The sequence below is a fragment of the Lacerta agilis genome, chromosome 2 (assembly GCF_009819535.1).
Source record: "Lacerta agilis isolate rLacAgi1 chromosome 2, rLacAgi1.pri, whole genome shotgun sequence".
Taxonomy (NCBI): domain Eukaryota; kingdom Metazoa; phylum Chordata; class Lepidosauria; order Squamata; family Lacertidae; genus Lacerta; species Lacerta agilis.
In genome coordinates, this window is record NC_046313.1 from 69,916,779 (window position 1) to 69,936,235 (window position 19,457).

General features: G+C 41.0%; 1 protein-coding gene across 3 annotated transcripts in view; it reads left to right on the forward strand.

Moving 5' to 3' along the window:
- Window positions 1-1,231: 1,231 nt before the first annotated feature.
- Window positions 1,232-19,457, forward strand: part of RAD54L2 (RAD54 like 2) — a 57,271-nt gene continuing 39,045 nt past the window's right edge. For 2 of the 3 annotated variants that reach the window (XM_033140637.1, XM_033140639.1), the window contains exons 1-2: window positions 1,232-1,394; window positions 12,431-12,637. In XM_033140637.1, the coding sequence (XP_032996528.1) occupies window positions 12,487-12,637 (151 nt within the window). In that variant the 5' untranslated portion in view covers window positions 1,232-1,394; window positions 12,431-12,486. Of the gene's footprint in view, window positions 1,395-1,744; window positions 1,763-12,430; window positions 12,638-19,457 lie in introns of those variants that run through there. The other variant, XM_033140638.1, reaches the window with a different exon arrangement.

The following is a 19,457-nucleotide window of genomic DNA, read 5'->3' on the forward strand; positions in this document are numbered from 1 at the left end:
TGCATGTGGGTATTGTCAGAAATATGGTCCCTGATTGGTAGCACATTTTCAGGGACATTATGAATGTGTCTGCTGTTTTCTTCCATTTTTGTATTTTCTGTGCTGAGTGTGTCCTTCTCTGCTTGGCTAGTCTGCAGTGGACACAGCAGCCATTACACCAGCACCAAAGAGGTGTATTTTACCTCTCTTTGTTCTGTTTTTGTTGTGTTTTTAAAAACAGAGCATTAAAACAAGATAACCACAGATACACAAGCAGGTAGGAATTAAAACCAGCAAAAATCCCAGTGGAATAAATGAAATGGGCCGGGGGGGGGGGAAATCAGTGAATGGGCAAATCTATTTTCACTTGAGTGAGAATTCCACGGTTGGGGTGCTGCAACTGAGAAGGCCCTGTCCCATGACCCAGTTGAGCACCTCTCCTTGTGGCAAAGGATGGGGCAAGGCCTCTGAAGACAAATGCAGTTGGCAGGCAGGTTCATGTGGAAAGTGGCAGAGGTTCTCCAAATATCATGATTCCCAATGTGATATTTTAAAAGGAAACACAGCTATTATCCTTTGCCCCAATTGCCCTCAGTAAAAAATCTGTTTTTACTGCTTGACACTCCTTGCATCCCAACAGCAGATTTCCTTTCTTTTCGATTTTTGCTGAAAACGTTACTCTCCATTTTTTGACATGTTGGTTGGCCTATAGTGTGTGTTTTATTTCTGTTCACCTATTCATAGCCAACTTTTCTATGTCGTACGTTTCCAAAGTGGCTACCCCACCGTTGATTTTTGGATTCTTCTTCTGATGGGCTAACATGGCTCCACCACCTGTCCTTTTCCTGGCCAAAAAAGCTGCCGTCAAGTCAGCGAGACTGGCCCTGGGACAACCGAGTGAGGTTTCACGTCTTGGTTTAGACACGGTGGTATAGACGGCGCTGAACATCTTGCGCTTCTCTCCAGGCCTACTAGGGCTGCCTCCGGTTTGCAAACACGAGCACTGCCGGCGACAGCTCTTCGACGTGTCCTCGTCGCCCTTGGGGGATTGGTAACGGACGCGTTTCTGTTGCTCGCCCCCCTCCCCGGTTTTATTTCGTCTTCCCTTCCGCTCCCCGCTCAGCTCCTGCCGCCCTCCCGCCCTCTCCGCTGCGAGGGATGTGGGAACCTTTATGCACCTCGCGGAACCTTTGCTGCGGGAGCGCCTGTTGCTGCCCGAGGGATCCTCTGGGTGGCTCCAGCTGAGGGGACGCTTTACTGTTGCGGACCCCAAGCGGAGGCAGAGAGGAGCGAGGAGAAGGAGGCGGAGGCGGCGACAGCGACGCGGGTAAACGGGGGCCGGCGCGCCACCGAGAGCGCGCCGAGCGCCTCAGCCCCCGCTCCCTCCGCGGCCTGGCCCGCAGCCCCACCAGGAGGTGAGAGCCGGCCGCCTGCTGGAGTCGCGGACAGGGATGCCTGCATGGAGGGAGGGACCGCACACAAATGGAGGCGCCGGGGGAGCGGATGGGCCCAGGGGTGGGAGGCAAAGCCCCTCCCCGCTCTCCTCGGCAGAGCCAGGCTCGGGAAGGGGGAAGGGAAGCAGGCCAGGCGGCGGCGCCCTGGCTTAGCGGAGGCAGCGACCGCGCTGGCTTAGCCGAGGCTCGGGGGCGGGGAGGTCGGCATGGGGTGGGGGAGGGAAGGGGGGATCCGGGGACCGAGATTAGCACCAAAGGGGTGTGCGCGTGCATGTGGACAAAAGCACCGGAGTTAGTACACGTGAAGAGTGTTTTCACCGAACAATGAGGTGGGGCTCTCCGGCTCTCTGGAGATGAAAGCAGCGAGGTATCGAGACTTCTAAGGGATGCTCAGGGAAGTGGCGCTAGGTGTTGTGACAACGGGAGAAAAAAGTGGGAAATCATGCATATTACTCCGGGAATGCAGTGTTCTTAACTGTGAGTGTGGGGGGTTAGTTAAAAAATAAAAATAGGGCAAACTTTTACAGAAAAGCTTGGAATTTTAAAAGAAAGTACTAAAACGTTTGCATAATGTTATACAGTGTGAAAAATTGGTATTAGAAATGCTTTTTTTTTTTGAGAGAGAGAGAGGGACTTAGCTACAACATTAACTTTGAATCAGATCCTCTGTTTTTCTTTTTCTTTTTTTACCTGTTGTGGTGACTAGCAAGGAGAGGTTGGAATGTGGTAAAACTTTGAAAACTTCAAAGTGGGATGGCACCTGGCCGCCTGTCTTTTGATCTCTGCCCTGTTTTAGATTTTCTGACTTCTTTCACTCCCACTTGATCTAAATGTGGCTAGTACTGACTTGCTTTAATTTTATTTTGTGCTATATTGCTTACTTATCACATTTGTGTCATTGTTCTTTGAAAAGAAAATATCCTAAAGCTGTAACTGTTACTACCACTAAGCATGTACTGTAAAGTAGGTGTTGTACAGAAGCATGCTTTCTGCCTCTAGGGGTCGCAACCTACACAGAAAGGGCAGGGAGGGGACAGGCCTTTAAAAATTGAGTGTATTTTGGGGGAAGTAGCAAAGGAGTCTGACAAAAGATGAATTTCTGTAGAGACAGTTGCTTTTGGTTGATAGTGTGGAAGAGAGAAAAAACACAATTAACTTGTGTATCCATATCTTTGTCTCAGTTGAAATACTTTTTTTTTTTTTGCATCTCACCTGCACAGGGGATACACAAGCTTCTGTGAAGGGACAACTCTGAGAAAGTTGAACTTGGTAAGGGTAATGATTAGGAGACTGAATAATTTGTGTAGAGAGGAATTACTGTCCTAATGATTTGACTGAATAACTTTTCTATTTACAACTTAAGACAGAGTTGTTTAGATTGTTTAATTAGGGTTCATTTTTCTAGCATTAGATGGAAAGGTACATCTTTGAGATGATGGTGTTGATGAAGTGTGAGAACCTGGCAGTAGCCTGAATGTGATTGGAGAATGAAAGAGATGAGTTTAATTTGATTAGATGCTTGTGCTATGTGTGCTTGTAGTAATTGTCTTTGTCAGAGATAAGCATAGGCTTGGATGGGAGGAGCAGCATCTCCATCTTTAATGCTGTAGTATTAGTTAAAGAAATGGTAAGAGATGTATGTCAGGATGTTAGGACATCACATCTTGATTATCTTAGAAGTCATGAAAATAAGTAAGTAGGTAAGCCAGAGAAGGTACTGGAAACAAATGAGGAAAAATCGCCAGATGACATTGAGTTGTTCAAGAGATAGAACTGAGAAGTGGAGAAGCCAAAGTTAGAAATGTAAAGAGAATACCCCGATATAAGCTTGGTGTATATATTACATTTTGCAGAAACAAGATTGAGGTATTGTTTTCTGCAAAGCTCTTGAGCTGCAGAAGCAATTGATTGTCTCTTAATTCCCTAATTAGTTAATCACAGAGGCTGGTAAAATAACAGCATGCTGCTTTTATATGTTTGTTTCTGTGTGAGAGAGATATTTATGAAAGAGAACCAAAAGGGATTTTTTATCCCCCCAGCTCTCTTCAAGTTTGTGGCCTAAAACCTATTGGTGATTCCCAGGAATTTTGAAATACTTTTCCAGATGTTGTCATCTCCCTAAATGATGCTGAACCTCTCACGTCTCAGGTTTCCTTTTCCAAGTACTTGCAAATGAGTAGTGGCAGGTTATCTAAAATTGATTTTTCTCCATGTGGGCTAATGAGATGAACCAAGTTTGGGGGAGTTAGGAGGATTCTTCATGGTGTACATGTTGCAGTCTGCAGGTGTTCTACATGTCTACCTTACCTTGTAGGTTCATGTGTTGATATGGTCTAGGAGTGACATACTGGGTGCAATGCAAGTTTATACTTGCTAGAAGAATGGACACCATTGTTAGAACCAATTCTCCCTCTCCCATGTGCACTCCCAAATATGCTTCAAATATTGGTGGGCTCCAGAATCACATCATGCAACATCACTCATGTGATGTTGGGTGTCACCCACTGATGTCACACTTTTCTTTATGGTCACACATTGTCATTAATATTAGGATGCTGTTAAAAGACTTAGAACAGGGCCAGTGAAAAGTTAACAACCTCTAAATTTGTGCTAAAGGAAAAACTAGTAGCTTAAGTCAATCAACCATTTAACTTTGGCAAACGTTTCTTTATTGTTTATAGGCAAATGAACATTGCACACGCTCCTTGTTGACAGAGCATCACTTCATATCAATACCGCCTTTTTCAAAGTGTAATAATAAAGCAATGGGATGAAATTATGTGTCTAATTTGTGTTTAGTTTCTTTATCTGATCAGAATTTGAATTTATGCACTACTGTCAACTAGCGCTTATGTCTCTGGAAAAATGGACTTGCTTCTTTGTAAACCTAGATGCCTGAAAGGCTGTTAGGGACTCTCAGTGCAACAAAAGCAGCCTACACTTGCTCAGATTCCCTCCCTTTATTGTTACTTATCATACTTCAATTCTGTGCCATAGCACTGAAAACAGGTCATATATAAAAATCCTAGATTCCTAGCTCAAAGTAAACCTCATCCAGTTTCCAGTATCATTCTGAGTCAGGAGGCTGCTGAAAGGAGTTTTCCTCTTTATCAGTGGAATAAATTATCCATTCATTTGTCTTCCATAGACTAACACCGCTGTTGCTGGACAAGTAGGCATGTTAATTATCTCCTTGCTATGTACCATCTTATATAACTTTTTTATTTTCTTTAGAATCTAAAATAATAAAAAAGCTTTAAAAATAATGCTCTGTTTAGTCTAGAATTGACCACATTGTGACAACGGAGGAAATGATTGTAACCTGATCAATTCCCAGTATCTTTAATATGCCTATCATATATCTACTGCCAATGTGGGGAACCTTTTTGGCCTAATGAGCCAGATCACTGTCTGTCCTGCCCCCCATGGTCCAACTTTGACAGGTGAACCACCCCACACATCAATCCCCTAACATTAGTGCTTCCCAAGTGACTTACAGCCAGCTTGTTGTTGGGCATTTGAGAACTGCACTGCAGGGGCTTTGCACCAAGCATATGGTTGGCAAAGCTGTTTTCCTCAGGGATCAGTTGTGCAATAGAGGAACTTGGGCGCACAGCCAATTCAGTAGGGTTGAAGTCACTGTTCATCAGCTGTTGGTTGGTGACTTAAAATGTGTCTTCTCCAGTGATTGACTGCATGATTGAGTTCCCCATGGGGAACTTGGTTTTACAGCTGATCCAACCCTGTCTCTACCTGCCCCACATTTGAAGTCACATATGATGGCAGGTGGGCATGGTTTGGGGAAAATGGCCTCATGGGCCAAGTAGAGACAATGGATTAGAGGTTCATAAAATAGTAGAGTTGGAAAGCCCCCGGTGGTCATCTAGTCCAGCCCTCTGTAATGCAGGAATCTCAACTAAAGCATCCATGACAGATGGGCATCCAGCCTCAGATTCCCCAACCTCTGATCTACTTGGACCATAGGATCCTCTTCAGAAGCCCTACTCTGGGTTTCTCCTGCCAAATGAAGTGAGGTGGGGTGGCTACCAAGAAGAGGACATTTTTGGTAGTGGCACTTGAGCTGTGGAATGATCATTCCAACTCCAAAACCAGACAATTCCTCAACCAAACAGCCTCCCAATACAATAGATGCATTGTGTACTTCTCTTTGGAGTTAGTTTCAGGGGTAGAACCTTGCAAGGAAGGATGTTGGAGTTCTTAAGAGACCAAAGGACAGCTCAGGGGTATTAAGAGTTTAAGGAACAAAAGTCATAGGCTGGAATATACCAGGAAATACTGAAAACAAGAAGATAAGTCGAACATGAAAGCTTATACCAAGAACAAACATAGTTGGTCTCTAGGGTGCTACTGGACAATTATTTTATTTTATTATATATATATATATTTCAGCTGCGTCAGACCAACACAACTACCTACCTGAATCAAGAAGATAAGGTTAGGGAATGCAGTGGATAGCTTTAAAGGCAAGGGCAATGTGTTTGTGCTGGATATGGAGGGGGATGGGAATAATTTGGACAGCAAAGTTCCTGATTGTGATGAGAGGACTACATCTGCTCTTATAGCACTATTGGGTGAATTACAGTTTACCATGATTCAGGAGCATATAACCGAGTGTGACCCAGATCTAAGGTAACTGCTGGTTTAGAGCCTTCTTAAAAATATAGAATGTTGGTTCATTTAAAACACTAATTTTGTCTCTAAAATAAGGGAAGCATTCCAGATACATCTCTTGACAGGTTTATTAGCCTGCTGGTATATTTATGAGAATCAGATTAAATCCTGTTCCTGAATGTGCCATTCAAAATGTTCTGTGCTTCATAGGCTACTATAAAAGAGTATTGTTGTTAGATGTGTTGACAGGAAGGCAGAAGGGGTAGGGCAAAGCCAAAGTGTGTGTTCTGGACTAAATATTTGTCTGTATAAGGTTTTCTCTTGAGGTTTAGTCTGAAAGTTCCACATCATGCAGGACTTGTACATCTAAAAAGCATTTTTCATTTCTTTCCTGATATGGTAGTGCACATTCTTTTGTACCTTTTGTTTCATTTATCAAGAGTATTTTAATGAATACTACACTAATCTACTCAACACAATGTTTTACGGTGTCTTTCGATTATGCTCCTTAAAGTTACCTTAGGCTTCCATTAATACCTGATTTGGAGGAACAAAAAAATATACTATGTACTAAATTTGTACCTAAGGTTCAAAACTACTCGAGTGTTACTTAAGCCTGCCTGCTTTGTTATTGGTTTAGCTTTCAATATGAGGGCAAGAGAGCAATAAGGAGAAAGGGAATCAACAGCGGGGAAAGGAGGTGATGCCACCCACTTCCTGGTTCAGCCCTGCCCACCAGCAGCAATGCAGAGGCCGCCAGTGGATTATTCCTAATGGAACGCAGCACTTGATAGACAAAGGTTGCCATTCCCCATCTTAAAATAATGCATTTCCTCAGTAAGGAGATGTTTACAACAAAGCCTTCACCATGAGCATTGTTTCATTAAGGGAGGTCTGATCAAGAGTCACTTTTTTTAGTCTCAATGAAGTATTCCAGTAGCTACTGATTTATAGAATAATACCTTAAGCCATACTTCTTCTTTCTGCACAGATGAACATATTTAATAAACCCTTTGTAGAAAACCACTGTCTGGTGGCCTTTGAAGCTCGTCTTAATGAAAAGAGATATTTCAAGTTTTTCTTCTGAAATGTTTGGAGAAAAGAGAATCATTAGGCAATTCATTTTTAGAAAGTTGCAGATGATGATAAAAGGAGATTAGTGAAGGTTTTAGACTGCAATCCTGTGCACACCAATTTTAACTCAAATTACATGTCTGATGAGGAAATGGATGTAAGTGTAAAATACACCTTGACTACCAATCTTAGTAGCATCTGAAGAAAATATATGCTAACCATATAGGATTTAACCCCATCCCTTGCTATGTTAGGCATAGTTGAACGAAGCACATGCAATGATTCTTAATGAGAGAATACTCCGATCTTTTGCAGCAAAAGCCAATCTACTTAAATTGCTCCCAGGCCAAACCTGCAATCAGTTGCATGCAGAAGTGTCTTGCTCTATTGACTTGCATGAAGGCTGGTAGCATTTTAAAATGTTACTTACTGCCAAAGTTTGAGCAAGGACTTTTGTTTCTTGTAATGCTTTATAACCTAAATAATGTATAGAGGCTCAAATTATTTATTGGGAGTATGGGAAACCCAGCCAGATGGGCAGGGCAAAAATTTATTTATTTATTTATTTATTTATTTATTTATATTATTCTTATGTCTACCTATTTCAAAATGTAGAAGTGAAAAGGGTGTGATTGTTTTATTAGGAATTTTATCAGTCAAACAACATTTTATTTGTTATCCAATCTGTTCTGTCTGGACACAAAATGTATTGAGCTTTTTGGGGGGCAAAGGTATTGAGCTTTCTGTCTTTTCTTTTCTTTTCCAAAGTCTTATTCCTAGGAAATATTGTATTTCTTAGCCTACACACTCCCTTCCCTAGTTGGTCTCTTTTTGGTAGAATTTAGACATACACAAAACTATTATCACGTTCACCACCTTATAACATTTATCTTAGGATAACCATACCAGTTCTTTATCCTTCTCTGTTACCTTCCAGATCCTCCACAGACTTTAGTGCAATGTTGTCCTTTTTTGATGGTGATATTTATTTATTTATTTATTTATTTAATAAATAAATAAATAAAAAACAGTATTTAAGAGTAAACTACCCTTCAGCTGAAAATCTCAGGGCAGTTCACAACAGATCCCACAAACATTTAAAAGAGCCCTAGTTATTATTATTTAATCCTTAATATAGCAACCAATGTAGAGTTGATGTTCCAACAAAGACCTAATTAATGCTGTGCAGAATGGCACTGTTATCTCCAGTGTTTTGTATTGGATGTGTCTGTAAATGCAAAGCCAGTGGACTACCTTTTGTAACATCTAGATCAGGGGTTGTCAACCTGGTCCCTACCGCCCACTAGTGGGCATTTCTGGATTCTAGGTGGGCGGTAGGGGGTTCTGTGGCACAAGCTGAATCCTCATTCCATCAAGCATTGGTGGGTGGTAAGGAAATTTTATCATCAAGAAAGATGCATTATTGGCCATTAGGTATAAAAAGGTTGACTACCCCGAAATAGATCCTTCATTGTGCTAGAACATTACCACTTTGCCCACATTTTGTATCTATTTGCATATTTTGCTTTGCAGTAATATTTTTTTTGTTCAGTAGCAGCCCAGTGTATTAAGTTATTCTTTCAAAACAATTTTGTATTATAATATTTCCTTATGCAGTATTTATGGTTATTCCCCTTTCTTCATCATTGACTGATAAAAATGAATTTGCTGTCTGCTCCTTCTAAGTCACTTGTTCAACATTGTGGCAGGCCATTGTTGACTACCGGTATTTAGTTTACTTTTCTTCTTTGGATACTTAGTGCTACTGTTTTGTGTTGCTTGAAGTTGTTTCCAAAGAAAGCACTGAGACATTAAATTCTAATGGTTGCAAAATTAGTAGTTTGATTATCTTAAGGGGCTCCTGCAACCTATGCAGAGTTGGACATAGCTAAGCCTATTTACCGTGTATACCCGAGTATAAGCCGACCCGAATATAAACCGAGGCACCTAATTTTCCTACAAAACCTGGGAAAGCTTATTGACTCGAGTATAAGCCGGTTCACCTTTGCCGCTGTGGAGGAGGAGGAGGAACGAGCAGCCCGAAAGCAACCCTTTGGGCTGCTCCTTCCTCTTCTTCCTTTGCCAAGTTTGCATTTATGCGAGCAGTTTCAGGAATGGAACAAGCTGCCTGGGGAGAGTAAAGAACCGCCGTTCTTGTACACTCTTAAGGAATGGTTGACTGGGGGAGAGCGGGTGGCGGCACGAGCGGAGAGAAAGGGCTTCTTTCTCGCCACCCCCACCACCCGCCTCACTGGAGTATAAGCCGAGGGCAGCTTTTTCAGCACAAAAAATGTGCTGAAAAACTAGGCTTATACTCAAGTATATATGGTAATTTAAGAATAGGTGTGCTTAACTTGGCGTTGGATTGCATCCTAGTGTTGATAGTGAGGTAGAAGAGCAAAATGCTTCACGTGCCAATCAGTATTTTGCTAGTCGGAGGCAGAACTGTTGCATAAAATGAGGCTGGCCAAGCCTAAAGAAGTTCACATCCATATTGATACAGAAGTAAGCCCTGTTCGCAGTACTCTTCTTTAGTTACATTTTTTCAATTGATAAACTAAAACCACCCCAGAATGATACATAATAGTATGCTGATAGATGCCATCATAGGCATGAAACTGATGTTTAAATACTAGACCTGCTTTGCCTTCCAGCAATAACAAATAAGATATTATCTCCTTTTCCTATGGAAGAAAGTAGAATTTGTTTACCCAGTTCTCCACCTTGTACCTGGTTCTTTTTCTTATAACTTTATAATTTTTAGATGTTATTCCACATCACACATTGTCATTAAATTCTGAGGGTGCTACTTATTTTTGTGTGTGTGTGTATAAACCCGTAAAAACCCTCTTCCATTTCCTTCTGAAAAATGCCAGCTTGCTGTGTGTGTCCCTGCTATACTAGGTAGATGACAGGATGATTTTAGTAAGAGACAATTGGGAAGTCTAGAGTAATTATGACTATTCATTTGAAGGTAATTTGTTCATCAATTTGAAAAGAGCACTACCTACAGCAGTTAAATGCTGATGTGGTAGGGTAGGGGTAGGATGGAATAGTCTAGTCATAAAACTGAGATGTGGGTGTTAGCTGACATATTATGTAATTCTCCTTGGTAGATGGTTCTGAACTGGGTCAATCTTGTGTGAGAAATGAGGGCAGGCTAATGTCCTGTAATTCTTACTGCCTGTGGTGCAGTTTTAATGTTGTATATTTGAAGTTTGCCAGGCTAGCTGGAAGCCCTCCAGAGAAGCACTGCTTATGCAACTGAAATAGGCTAGCTACTAGGAACTGGGATGAGGGTGCAGACATGATGGGCTGATTACATGACGAAACTGACGAAACCCTCAAAGAAGTTACTTAAGGGTTACTTAACTTTTTATTTAGCCTTGTAGTCAAGGAGTTGGTTGTTAGAGCATATTAATAAGCTAACTGTGAACTAGTCCAGTGAGCATTGCATTAATGTAGCTAATGTACATTCCCTTAAAATCATGGGATTTAGTTAGTTTTTAGAATGTATTTCTTTTGCCAAAGTTCTTCAGGTTGTAGCTGATAACCTTACAAGTGTTTACTTACATATTACTGGTTTGAAACTTGTCAGTGTAAAAGTCTAATCTAGTTTGCAATTAAAGATTTTATCTGAAAACCATGCAATAGCATTACATTTGTCTGTTGAAATCCTTATTTTCAGCTATTGTGCTTTATGCTAAATAGGCTGAAAACCATGAGACATTTATTAGGAGTTTGTTAATAAATGATGGTTTGTTGTCAGTTTGTCCTTGCTACCCTGGTTTGGAAGCAGCATGTGTTTTGCTGTAGCCAGATAGTATGTCACCTCTAAACTGAAGAGGGCTGTTTGTACTTTTTGAAAATATGTTTAAATCCAGGTGGGTTGGTTGACTCAGCTGTGTGGATTTTGTAAGAGATGACATCTTTATGTACAGTTGAAGATCTGGACTCAACCTGGTTATTTATGTTCAAAAAAATAGACACACTCTCTCATCTTCTCCACTTGGAAGGCAGATTTTTGGAAGGCAATTAAAAAAACCCAATAAGCAGTTTTTGTGAACCATAAACATCAGAATTTAGCACTGCATCTTTTAAAGAGTTTTTTTTGTAACTGGCTTCTTTGTCTCCTGTGTTTTTCTCCCTGCTTTTTCTTACTCTTTGTGCCTCCATTCTCTACTTACTCTGATTAGAATAGGAGATCTTGTGGATAGAGAAGTGACAAGCAACCAGGACATGTTTGTGGGACCAGATTTGATATATTCAGAATATGTGAACTTTCTTCTGCTTCTTATTTTACCCCAAATATACAAAATTGTAATGGTTTATATATTAAAATAAAATTGAGGTAATTTTAATCTCTTTTAGTATTTTAAACTTCTGTATTTTATGGAGAAATAAGAGTTGTGGATCATCAGCGTATGGGTGGCACTTCACCCCCAATACTCCTAATGACCGCTCCCAATGGCTTCATGTAGATATTGAATAGCACCGGACAGAATATAGTGTCCTATGGCATCCCAAAAATACTACTCTCCCAGTTCCAGTCCGAAGCTAGGAGAGGAACCACTGTAATACAGGGTCCCCCCATCCCCAGAGCCAATCCAGGAGGATACAGTGATATGAAATGCCAATGAGAAATCAAGAAGAAGAAGGGAGGGGGCTCTTCAGTGTTTCTAATCAAAGGGTAACAGAAATTGGAAACAAACAGAAGATACAAAAGAGATATTTTTCACATCCACACAGTGTATTTCTTTGTCAATTTGAACTCAGACTTCTACACTGTATATATGTTACATTTTTTTATGTTCAAGAACAATTACCAACCAAAAATGGAAGGGGTGACTACCTGCATACACAGGGCAGGAAGAGAGAGAAGGATGAGTGCTCTAGAATAGCAACATGTTTGTACTCTAAATTGCATTATGCGGGGCAAAAAAATGGAAAAGCAAGCAGCTGGTTACACCACCACCAGCAGTTCTGAGGCAAAGAGAACTTTGGCATCATTGCCTCCAAGTAAATGCAAGTCATTTCTCCAGGTTATACTATTAACATTCTCAGCTGTAACCTGTAACATACAGTTTGGATGAAGACATTGTACTCCTTATTCTCCTTTAATATCTTCTTCCTCTGATGTTAATGGCTATCACTGCTCACAGAAAGTCCAGTTAGCGACCGTAGAGTCTGGAAAGCTTACAACGAACTGGGGTTAAGCTATATCATACTATGCAATCTATTGTGCTTGGTTTTAATTTCCTCATGTTTTTTCCCCCTTGCTCTTTTTGTAGGGCTGCCTTAACACAGATCATGAGCAGGTAATGCACAAGGAGTGCTATTGGGAATCATGTCGGACGAGTCAATCTCAGGGAGTGATCCGGACGTGGACCCGGACTTGGAGCAGGAGGATATGGAAGAGGAGGAGGAGGAAGAGGAGGATGAAGCAATGGAGGAGGACAATGATGGGGATGATGAAGAGGATTTACTTGATGAGAATGGTGAGTAGTGCGCAAGGGAGTTAATGAATGCTTTTTTGTATGTGCTTCCCGGAACTGTTAAATCGGGTGAATAAATCATTAGGTTTTATATAAGAGGCAGATTTGTTCACTGTGGAATTTATGCGAGTACAGGTCTTTGAACATTTGTACCAGTTTTTGAACATTTAAGTCAGTAGGTTATATAATGTGACAGCCCAGTCCTGAATTGGCAACTTGCATTGCTGTAGCTAAAACTGTATCCAAATCTGGGTAAGCAGGGCAGAGCTCTTTAGCTCTGCAGCTGCTGGGGAAGCCCCCTTTCTAGCAATCCATTTTGAGAAGAATGTTGTGTGTATTGTTACTACGTGTCTCAGGCATGTCTGTTGTGAGGGCATCAGTTACACCTTTTGTGAGATATTTGGCTTCTCCTCTGGACCTCAGATTTGAATGAAAGGGCACGAGGCTAAAACTATGGCTGTGTGTACTTTGCTACATTTATTAACATTCTGTGCCAAGGAAAGCTGTCTCTTGTAGCCTAAATTCTACAGATCTACTCAATATGTGCATTATTTCCTCTTATTTGCATAGTTTTACAATCTTGACTGTTGTGCATAATCAACTCTGTGTTGGTAATTAAGGGAAATTGCAGCAGCTATGCAGAGCAGTGATGCCCCACCCAAAACTGCTGGAAACTTTATCCAGGTTCCTGATATTTCAGCAGGGGTTATCCACATGTGGAGCTAGTTTGAATACAGTTAAGCCTTTGTTTATTTGATTTAACTTGCATTTTGCTCTTCGCCGCTCCTGACTATGCCATACAGGGGAAGATACAAGCCAGGAAGAAACCCAGAGCCTGGCTTGTTACATACATGCAAGCTCAGGCTAATGAGGGCTCATGGTTTGTCTCTGTCCAAAGAAACTACAACCCCATACAAGCTAAGTTTAGCATATAATTCCTACCTTGTGTCCTCCTCTGTGTCGCAAGTTAGTGTTGTAGTTTAAGATTACATGTGAACTGGGCCATAGTTGTTAGGACATAAGAGCACAGGAAGAATCTTGGATCAAAGGCCCATTTTGATCTGTATTCATTGTTTCCAGTACTGGACCACCACCTGCCTTAGCAAAACCTCACAATTGGAAAAGGAAAGTGATAGCTTTTTTTTGTCTTCAGTATCCTGCATTCTGGTTCAGTTTAATACTGTGACTAGCAGTTATGGATAATCCATAACTCCATTGAAGGAGGTTGGACTAGATGACGCTTAGGGTCCTTTCCAACTCTACAATTCTGTGATTCCACATGATTCAGTTATTTATGTTATTAGTTTGGCTTAATTTAGTCTTAAAGTGTTGCACCCTATACTACATTCTGTGGGTTTTTTTCTGCACTCCTGCAGAATCATGTCAAATGCACAGTCCTGACTCAAAACTAGAGAAAAAGAGGAAGGCAAGTCCTCCATTTTTTCCTGTTGCTCAAGGTGCATTCAGATGCCTCTTCTGGCTTCTCTGCTGCTTTGTGCTTGCTTTTTAAAGGGTTTCTGTTCATGGTGTGTGTATTGAGGGAGAGGGAAGGAGTAGTTGCACATCTGGAAAGGCAAGAGCACTCACTTCAAAATAGAGTTTAGGCCAGCAGCAGTTTCTCTTGTCTGTGCTTCTCTCCTATCTCATTTTTCTAAAAATTTTCCAATCTCACCACAGCAGCTAACTGAACTCCTGCAGTTGCATCTGCTTGCAACAAATTCAACTCTAGGAATCAGTATCCTCTATTATTAGAAAAGCCCCTCTCTCATCATTCCTTCCAGAAGTAGCACTAAATTGGAGCTCATTGCTTGGTCTTTTTTCCCCTCTTCTGTTTTGGACTAACTGCAGACCCATCTCTCTTGTTTCCTTAAAACATGGAATTTGGAACTGAGAAGAGATCCTCTGTAGATTATCTTAATACGTGGTCAGGTTCAAATGGGAGAAAGTTGTCCTTCAGATGCCCTGGTCCGGAACCATATAGGGTTGTATTCAGCTAACTTTTACTGAGAGTAGACCCACTGAAATTAATGGACCTAAGTTATGATAATTAATTTCAACTGCTCTGTTTTGAGCAAATGTTAGTTGAATACAGCCCAAAGTACTTTAAAGATCAGAGGTTAACAGCTTGGCCACCACATTCTGGTGAACCACTTCCAGCTGAGCAGAGGGGCTTCTGATCACAGCCTGAGCATAAAGGGCCAACGATGAACCCAGAAGGATGCTGAAACTACAAACACATGTTTTCATGTACAGTTTTATGCCATCTTCATGTAGGGTTGCCATACCTCAACAACTTTTCTGTCTGGATTTTTACTGTTTGAAATATACTTCATTGCAGTGAAGTAACTGTAACTCTGATACATTTCCCCCCCAGTTCCCTTATGTTTTAGATCTGGGGTGCATTCTATTCTCTGTTAATGAGGCCCTTGATTAATGAGCTGTCCCCACTAAATCAACTTCTCCTACTTCAAGTAAATAGTTTTCCCCTGGTCTTGTATGTAGTCAATATGATGTGTTCTTTTTCTAATTAGTGGGCTAACTTAAGTGGTAGAGTTATTAATTCTGTTCTGCGCTTCTTATAAAAGTTATGACCACCAACAGTTTATAATTTCATCTGATGGTGATCCCTTTCACCTTGGAGAATTATCCCTCATTTCTCAACTGTGCACCAAAAATTACCAGAAATTGCATTTTGGAGAATGTGATGGTGATTTCTTCTGTGATAGTCAGTCTTCATGGTGGCTTATATCCTGCTCTAAGTCCTTGCATTATGTCCTTTTAAGCTCCTTTGTATGTTTTAAGTGCTTAACTAGAAACTGATAAAAAGAAAAGAAGGAAATTAGTCACTTTGCAGTCAAACAAATTGTAAATTGTATTGCTTTTATTTTTAGATGAGGAGTAGGTAAGATTTTTCTGTAGCGTGGAAGATTTATAAAACTGATAAGGCTTTGTTAAATATTTTAAAACATGTTCTGTTTGTGCAGTACATTATTCCTAAACATTAATACACTTTTACAGTTCTATGTGTTATACAACAAAGTGGGTATTGCTGACTGGTGGGTGGCTCATTTTCTTCAGCTCTCTGATTTTTAAGTAGATCACCTTGTAAGGATTTTGTCATATCCTTTCCTTCTGGGCGAAGCACGGTGCAAAGTACATCTCCCTGAATAACCTTTGCATAACTGTACTTGTGGAGGGAAATGGTCTTTGGCACAGCAATTGCCTGTATTCAGACTCTGCTTGTCTCCCCTGATGAGCTGAAGAGCTCTTAGACATGTGGTGAACCCTAGGACAGGACTGAATCCCAGCAGAAGTATTGGCAAGGCAACTATGGCGTTGGCAAGGCAGCTATGGCAATGGCTCGCCTCTCCAAAAGGGTATGGAAGAATGTGATGCTAATGCCCAATGCCCAAATGAAGGTCTACCAGACTTGTGTGTTGAACATGCTGCTTTATGGAAGGGAGTTGTGGGCAACTTACAGCTGTCAGGAGCGATTTCTCAATGTCTTCCATATGTGCTGTGTCAGGAAGATTTTGGGCATCACATGGCAGGACAGAGTCCCAGACAGAGCCATTTTGCCAAGCCCACATTCCCATCATTTTCACACTTCTGTCTCAGCAACGTCTAAGCCAGGCACAGGCAAACTCGGCCCTCCAGATGTTTTGGGACTACAACTCCCATCTTCCCTAGCTAACAGGACCCAGTGGTCAGGTATGAAGGGATTTGTAGTCTCTAAACATCTGGAGGGCCGAGTTTGCCTTTGCCTGGTCTAAGCTGTCTTGGTCAGTTCCACACAATGAAAGATGGCAGGACCTAGCTTCAGGCACCAGGCCTGTTGGCAGACCAACTTACAAAAATGTCTGCAAATGTGACATGAAGGCCGACAACATTAACCCCACTTTGTGGGAATCCCCAGATGCAACAAAGTATGTATCTCCTATATTGGTCTCTACAGCCACAGCAGGCGTTGTAACTCTCCAATGGTTTGACTTTATCCCCAATGGCATATTCTTCCATCGTCTCTCGAGACAGATAGATGCCAACAATGCTTGGTTAATGTGAATGTGGCGCTGTGGTCTAAACCACTGAGCCTCTTGGGCTTGCTGATCGGAAGGTCGGCGGTTCGAATCCGCACAACGGGGTGAGCTCCTGTTGCTTTGACCCGGCTTCCGCTAACCTAGCAATTTTGAAACACGCAAGTAGATAAATAGGTACCGCTGCGGCGGGAAGGTAAATGGCATTTCTGTGCGCTCTGGTACTTGTCACGGTCCTCCATGTGCCAGTAGTGGTTTAGTCATGCTAGCCACATGACCCAGAAAGCTGTCTGTGGACAAACACCGGCTTCCTTGGCCTGAAAACGAGATGAGTGCCACACCCCACAGTCACCTTTGACTGGACTTAACTGTCCAGGGGTCTTTTACCTTAAAAACAAAACCAAAAACAACCCTTGGTGCTTGTATGTGTTTTATGGTATAATTTTGGTTTTGTAAAACAAACCACATCATTTTTAGCATTTAAGCTCTACAGTTGTGTTAAACTAGTAGAAATGAAAGTGATTGGACCAGAAACAAGAAGTACATAAGCACAGTAGTTCTGTGAGGATTAAGAACCAGTGAGGGTATTGGTAAAATCTGCTGTAGGCTCATGGCTCTTTTGAACTGGTTGTTCTGTACCAGCAAAGCGACAACATTTTTGTTTTGTTTTTAAAAAAACACCCTACTCTGTGTTTTGCGGAGAACGCTTTGTACTTAAAACTGCTTGTTTCTTTTTGATTCTATCTGCTATGGATGAGTTTGTAAGCTTCCTTCCTTCTCAGAAGTGTAGATAACGAGTTTATTGGGCATGATATAAGTTGGAGGTGGCTAGGAGCCTATTTTGCCAATTCTAGAATTTTAATTAGTGCTGTGAAACTGTTACCTATTGTTACCTAAGTTATCATAGTTGGGGTGTGGCTTGAATGCTGGTGTGGGAAGGGAGGACTAGAACTTTCATCTCTGCCCCCTCAGGGTTTCACAGACAGTCAACACTTGCAATCATATTTCTTTTTAAAAATCTGTAAGGATTTATTTCAGGTTGGGGCTGAGGAGGAGAAAGGTCATAAAAATCTTGATGGTGGTGTTGCCTCTCCTCACTTGTCTCCTTACGATTTTTTTTGCATAAATCACTTGTTTGAGAAAGCGGAACAACTTCTGGCAGCATTAGACAATGTTATATAACCTGGAGAAATGACTTGCGTTTACTTGGAGGCAATGATGCCAGAGTTCTCTTTGCCTCAGATCTGCTGACGGGTTCTGTAGCCTTGCTGTTCTGTTATGGTGGTGTAACCAGCTGCTTGCTTTTCCTCTTTTTTTTTGCCCCGTATAATGGAATTTAAAGTACATATGTTGCTATTCTAGAGCACTCATCCTTCTCTTTCCTCCTCCCCTGTGTATGCAGGTAGTCACTGCCTCCATTTCTTGTTGGTAAATTGTTCTTGAACATAAAAAATGTAATATACATACAGTGTAGAAGCCTGCGAGTTCAAATTAACAAAGAAATACACTGTGCTCTGTGGATGTGAAAAATCTCTCTCTTATATCTTCTGTTAGTTTCCAATTTCTGTTACTCTTTGATCAGAAACACCATTATGAAGAAAACTTTTTCCTTTCAAAGTTAATTTGTTATTTCTTGTTCTCTTATTCTTGCAGTGATTTGTTCGTTTCTATAAACCTATCTTTAATAGTGATTATTATTGCAGTTGTACAGTATTTATTTTCATTCAGCAGTGTAAAACTAAAACCCCAGACACATTTAATTGAAACAAGTGCCTCACAAACATGGCAGGAGTAGCCACCATGTTTTTTATTGGAAAATGCACACTTTTGAGTGAAAGTGCTTATTAGCTTAACTTGGGAGGAGAGGCTGCGACTGAAAATAACATCCTGGTTTTGATTAAAATATTTAATAAGAGCTATTGTATCCTTATTTTATAAATTTGGATTGGAGTTTTTTAAATAAATAAAATCAAGGACCATATGCGCATTTATCATACTTCTAAGACAACTTTTGAGCAGTATTATACTATTAAATCGAAACATTTGATTGTGGAATTTTGACATCAAGAACCCTACATAGTCTATATAGTTATCAGTTGTAGTAAGTGCTCTCTAGCTTAAAGCAAGGAATCAGTAAATATTGCTGACTCAACACATTGCTGACTCAACAAAGCTTCCCCACCCCCAAACCCCTATTATATACTCCTGAGTTTATTATTCTTGGGTTGCTTATGGATACTGCCTTCAAACATCTAAGATAGTTGCCGCCTGAAGCAGTTTGGGAAATAAAAGAGTATAACAGAGATAAATCACATGGTACTATTGTATGTGTTTTAATGGGCTGGAACCAAACCCTACTGAAATCAGTGGACATGCTTATTTCTTTGGTGTGAGCCAACTTCATATCTTGTCTTCATTTTCTGTATCCATTTTCTTTTGTGCTGATTTTTAAATTTGCTTCCAGACGGATGGATACAGGAAGTTCATGTCTTTTGCCAGGGTTCAGTTTTAAGGGTTCTGTGTATACACAAAAATGTGTATACTCAAACCCTTGGAGCCAAGCCCCTTCTCGAGCATCCTGAGTTTTCCAGAATTCGTGAGAAGAGAGAGCCTTGCTTGGAAAGCAACAAAGATAGCTTAAAAGGCTCTTTATGTGCCAGGAAAATCTGGTGCAAAAAGAGCTTTCAGCTGTCTACTCATTAAGAGATCTTGGATCAGTACTCAGTACTGTCACTAAAAGCAGATGGAAAATACCTGGGATAGGATTAAAAAAAGGAAAATAAATAAAT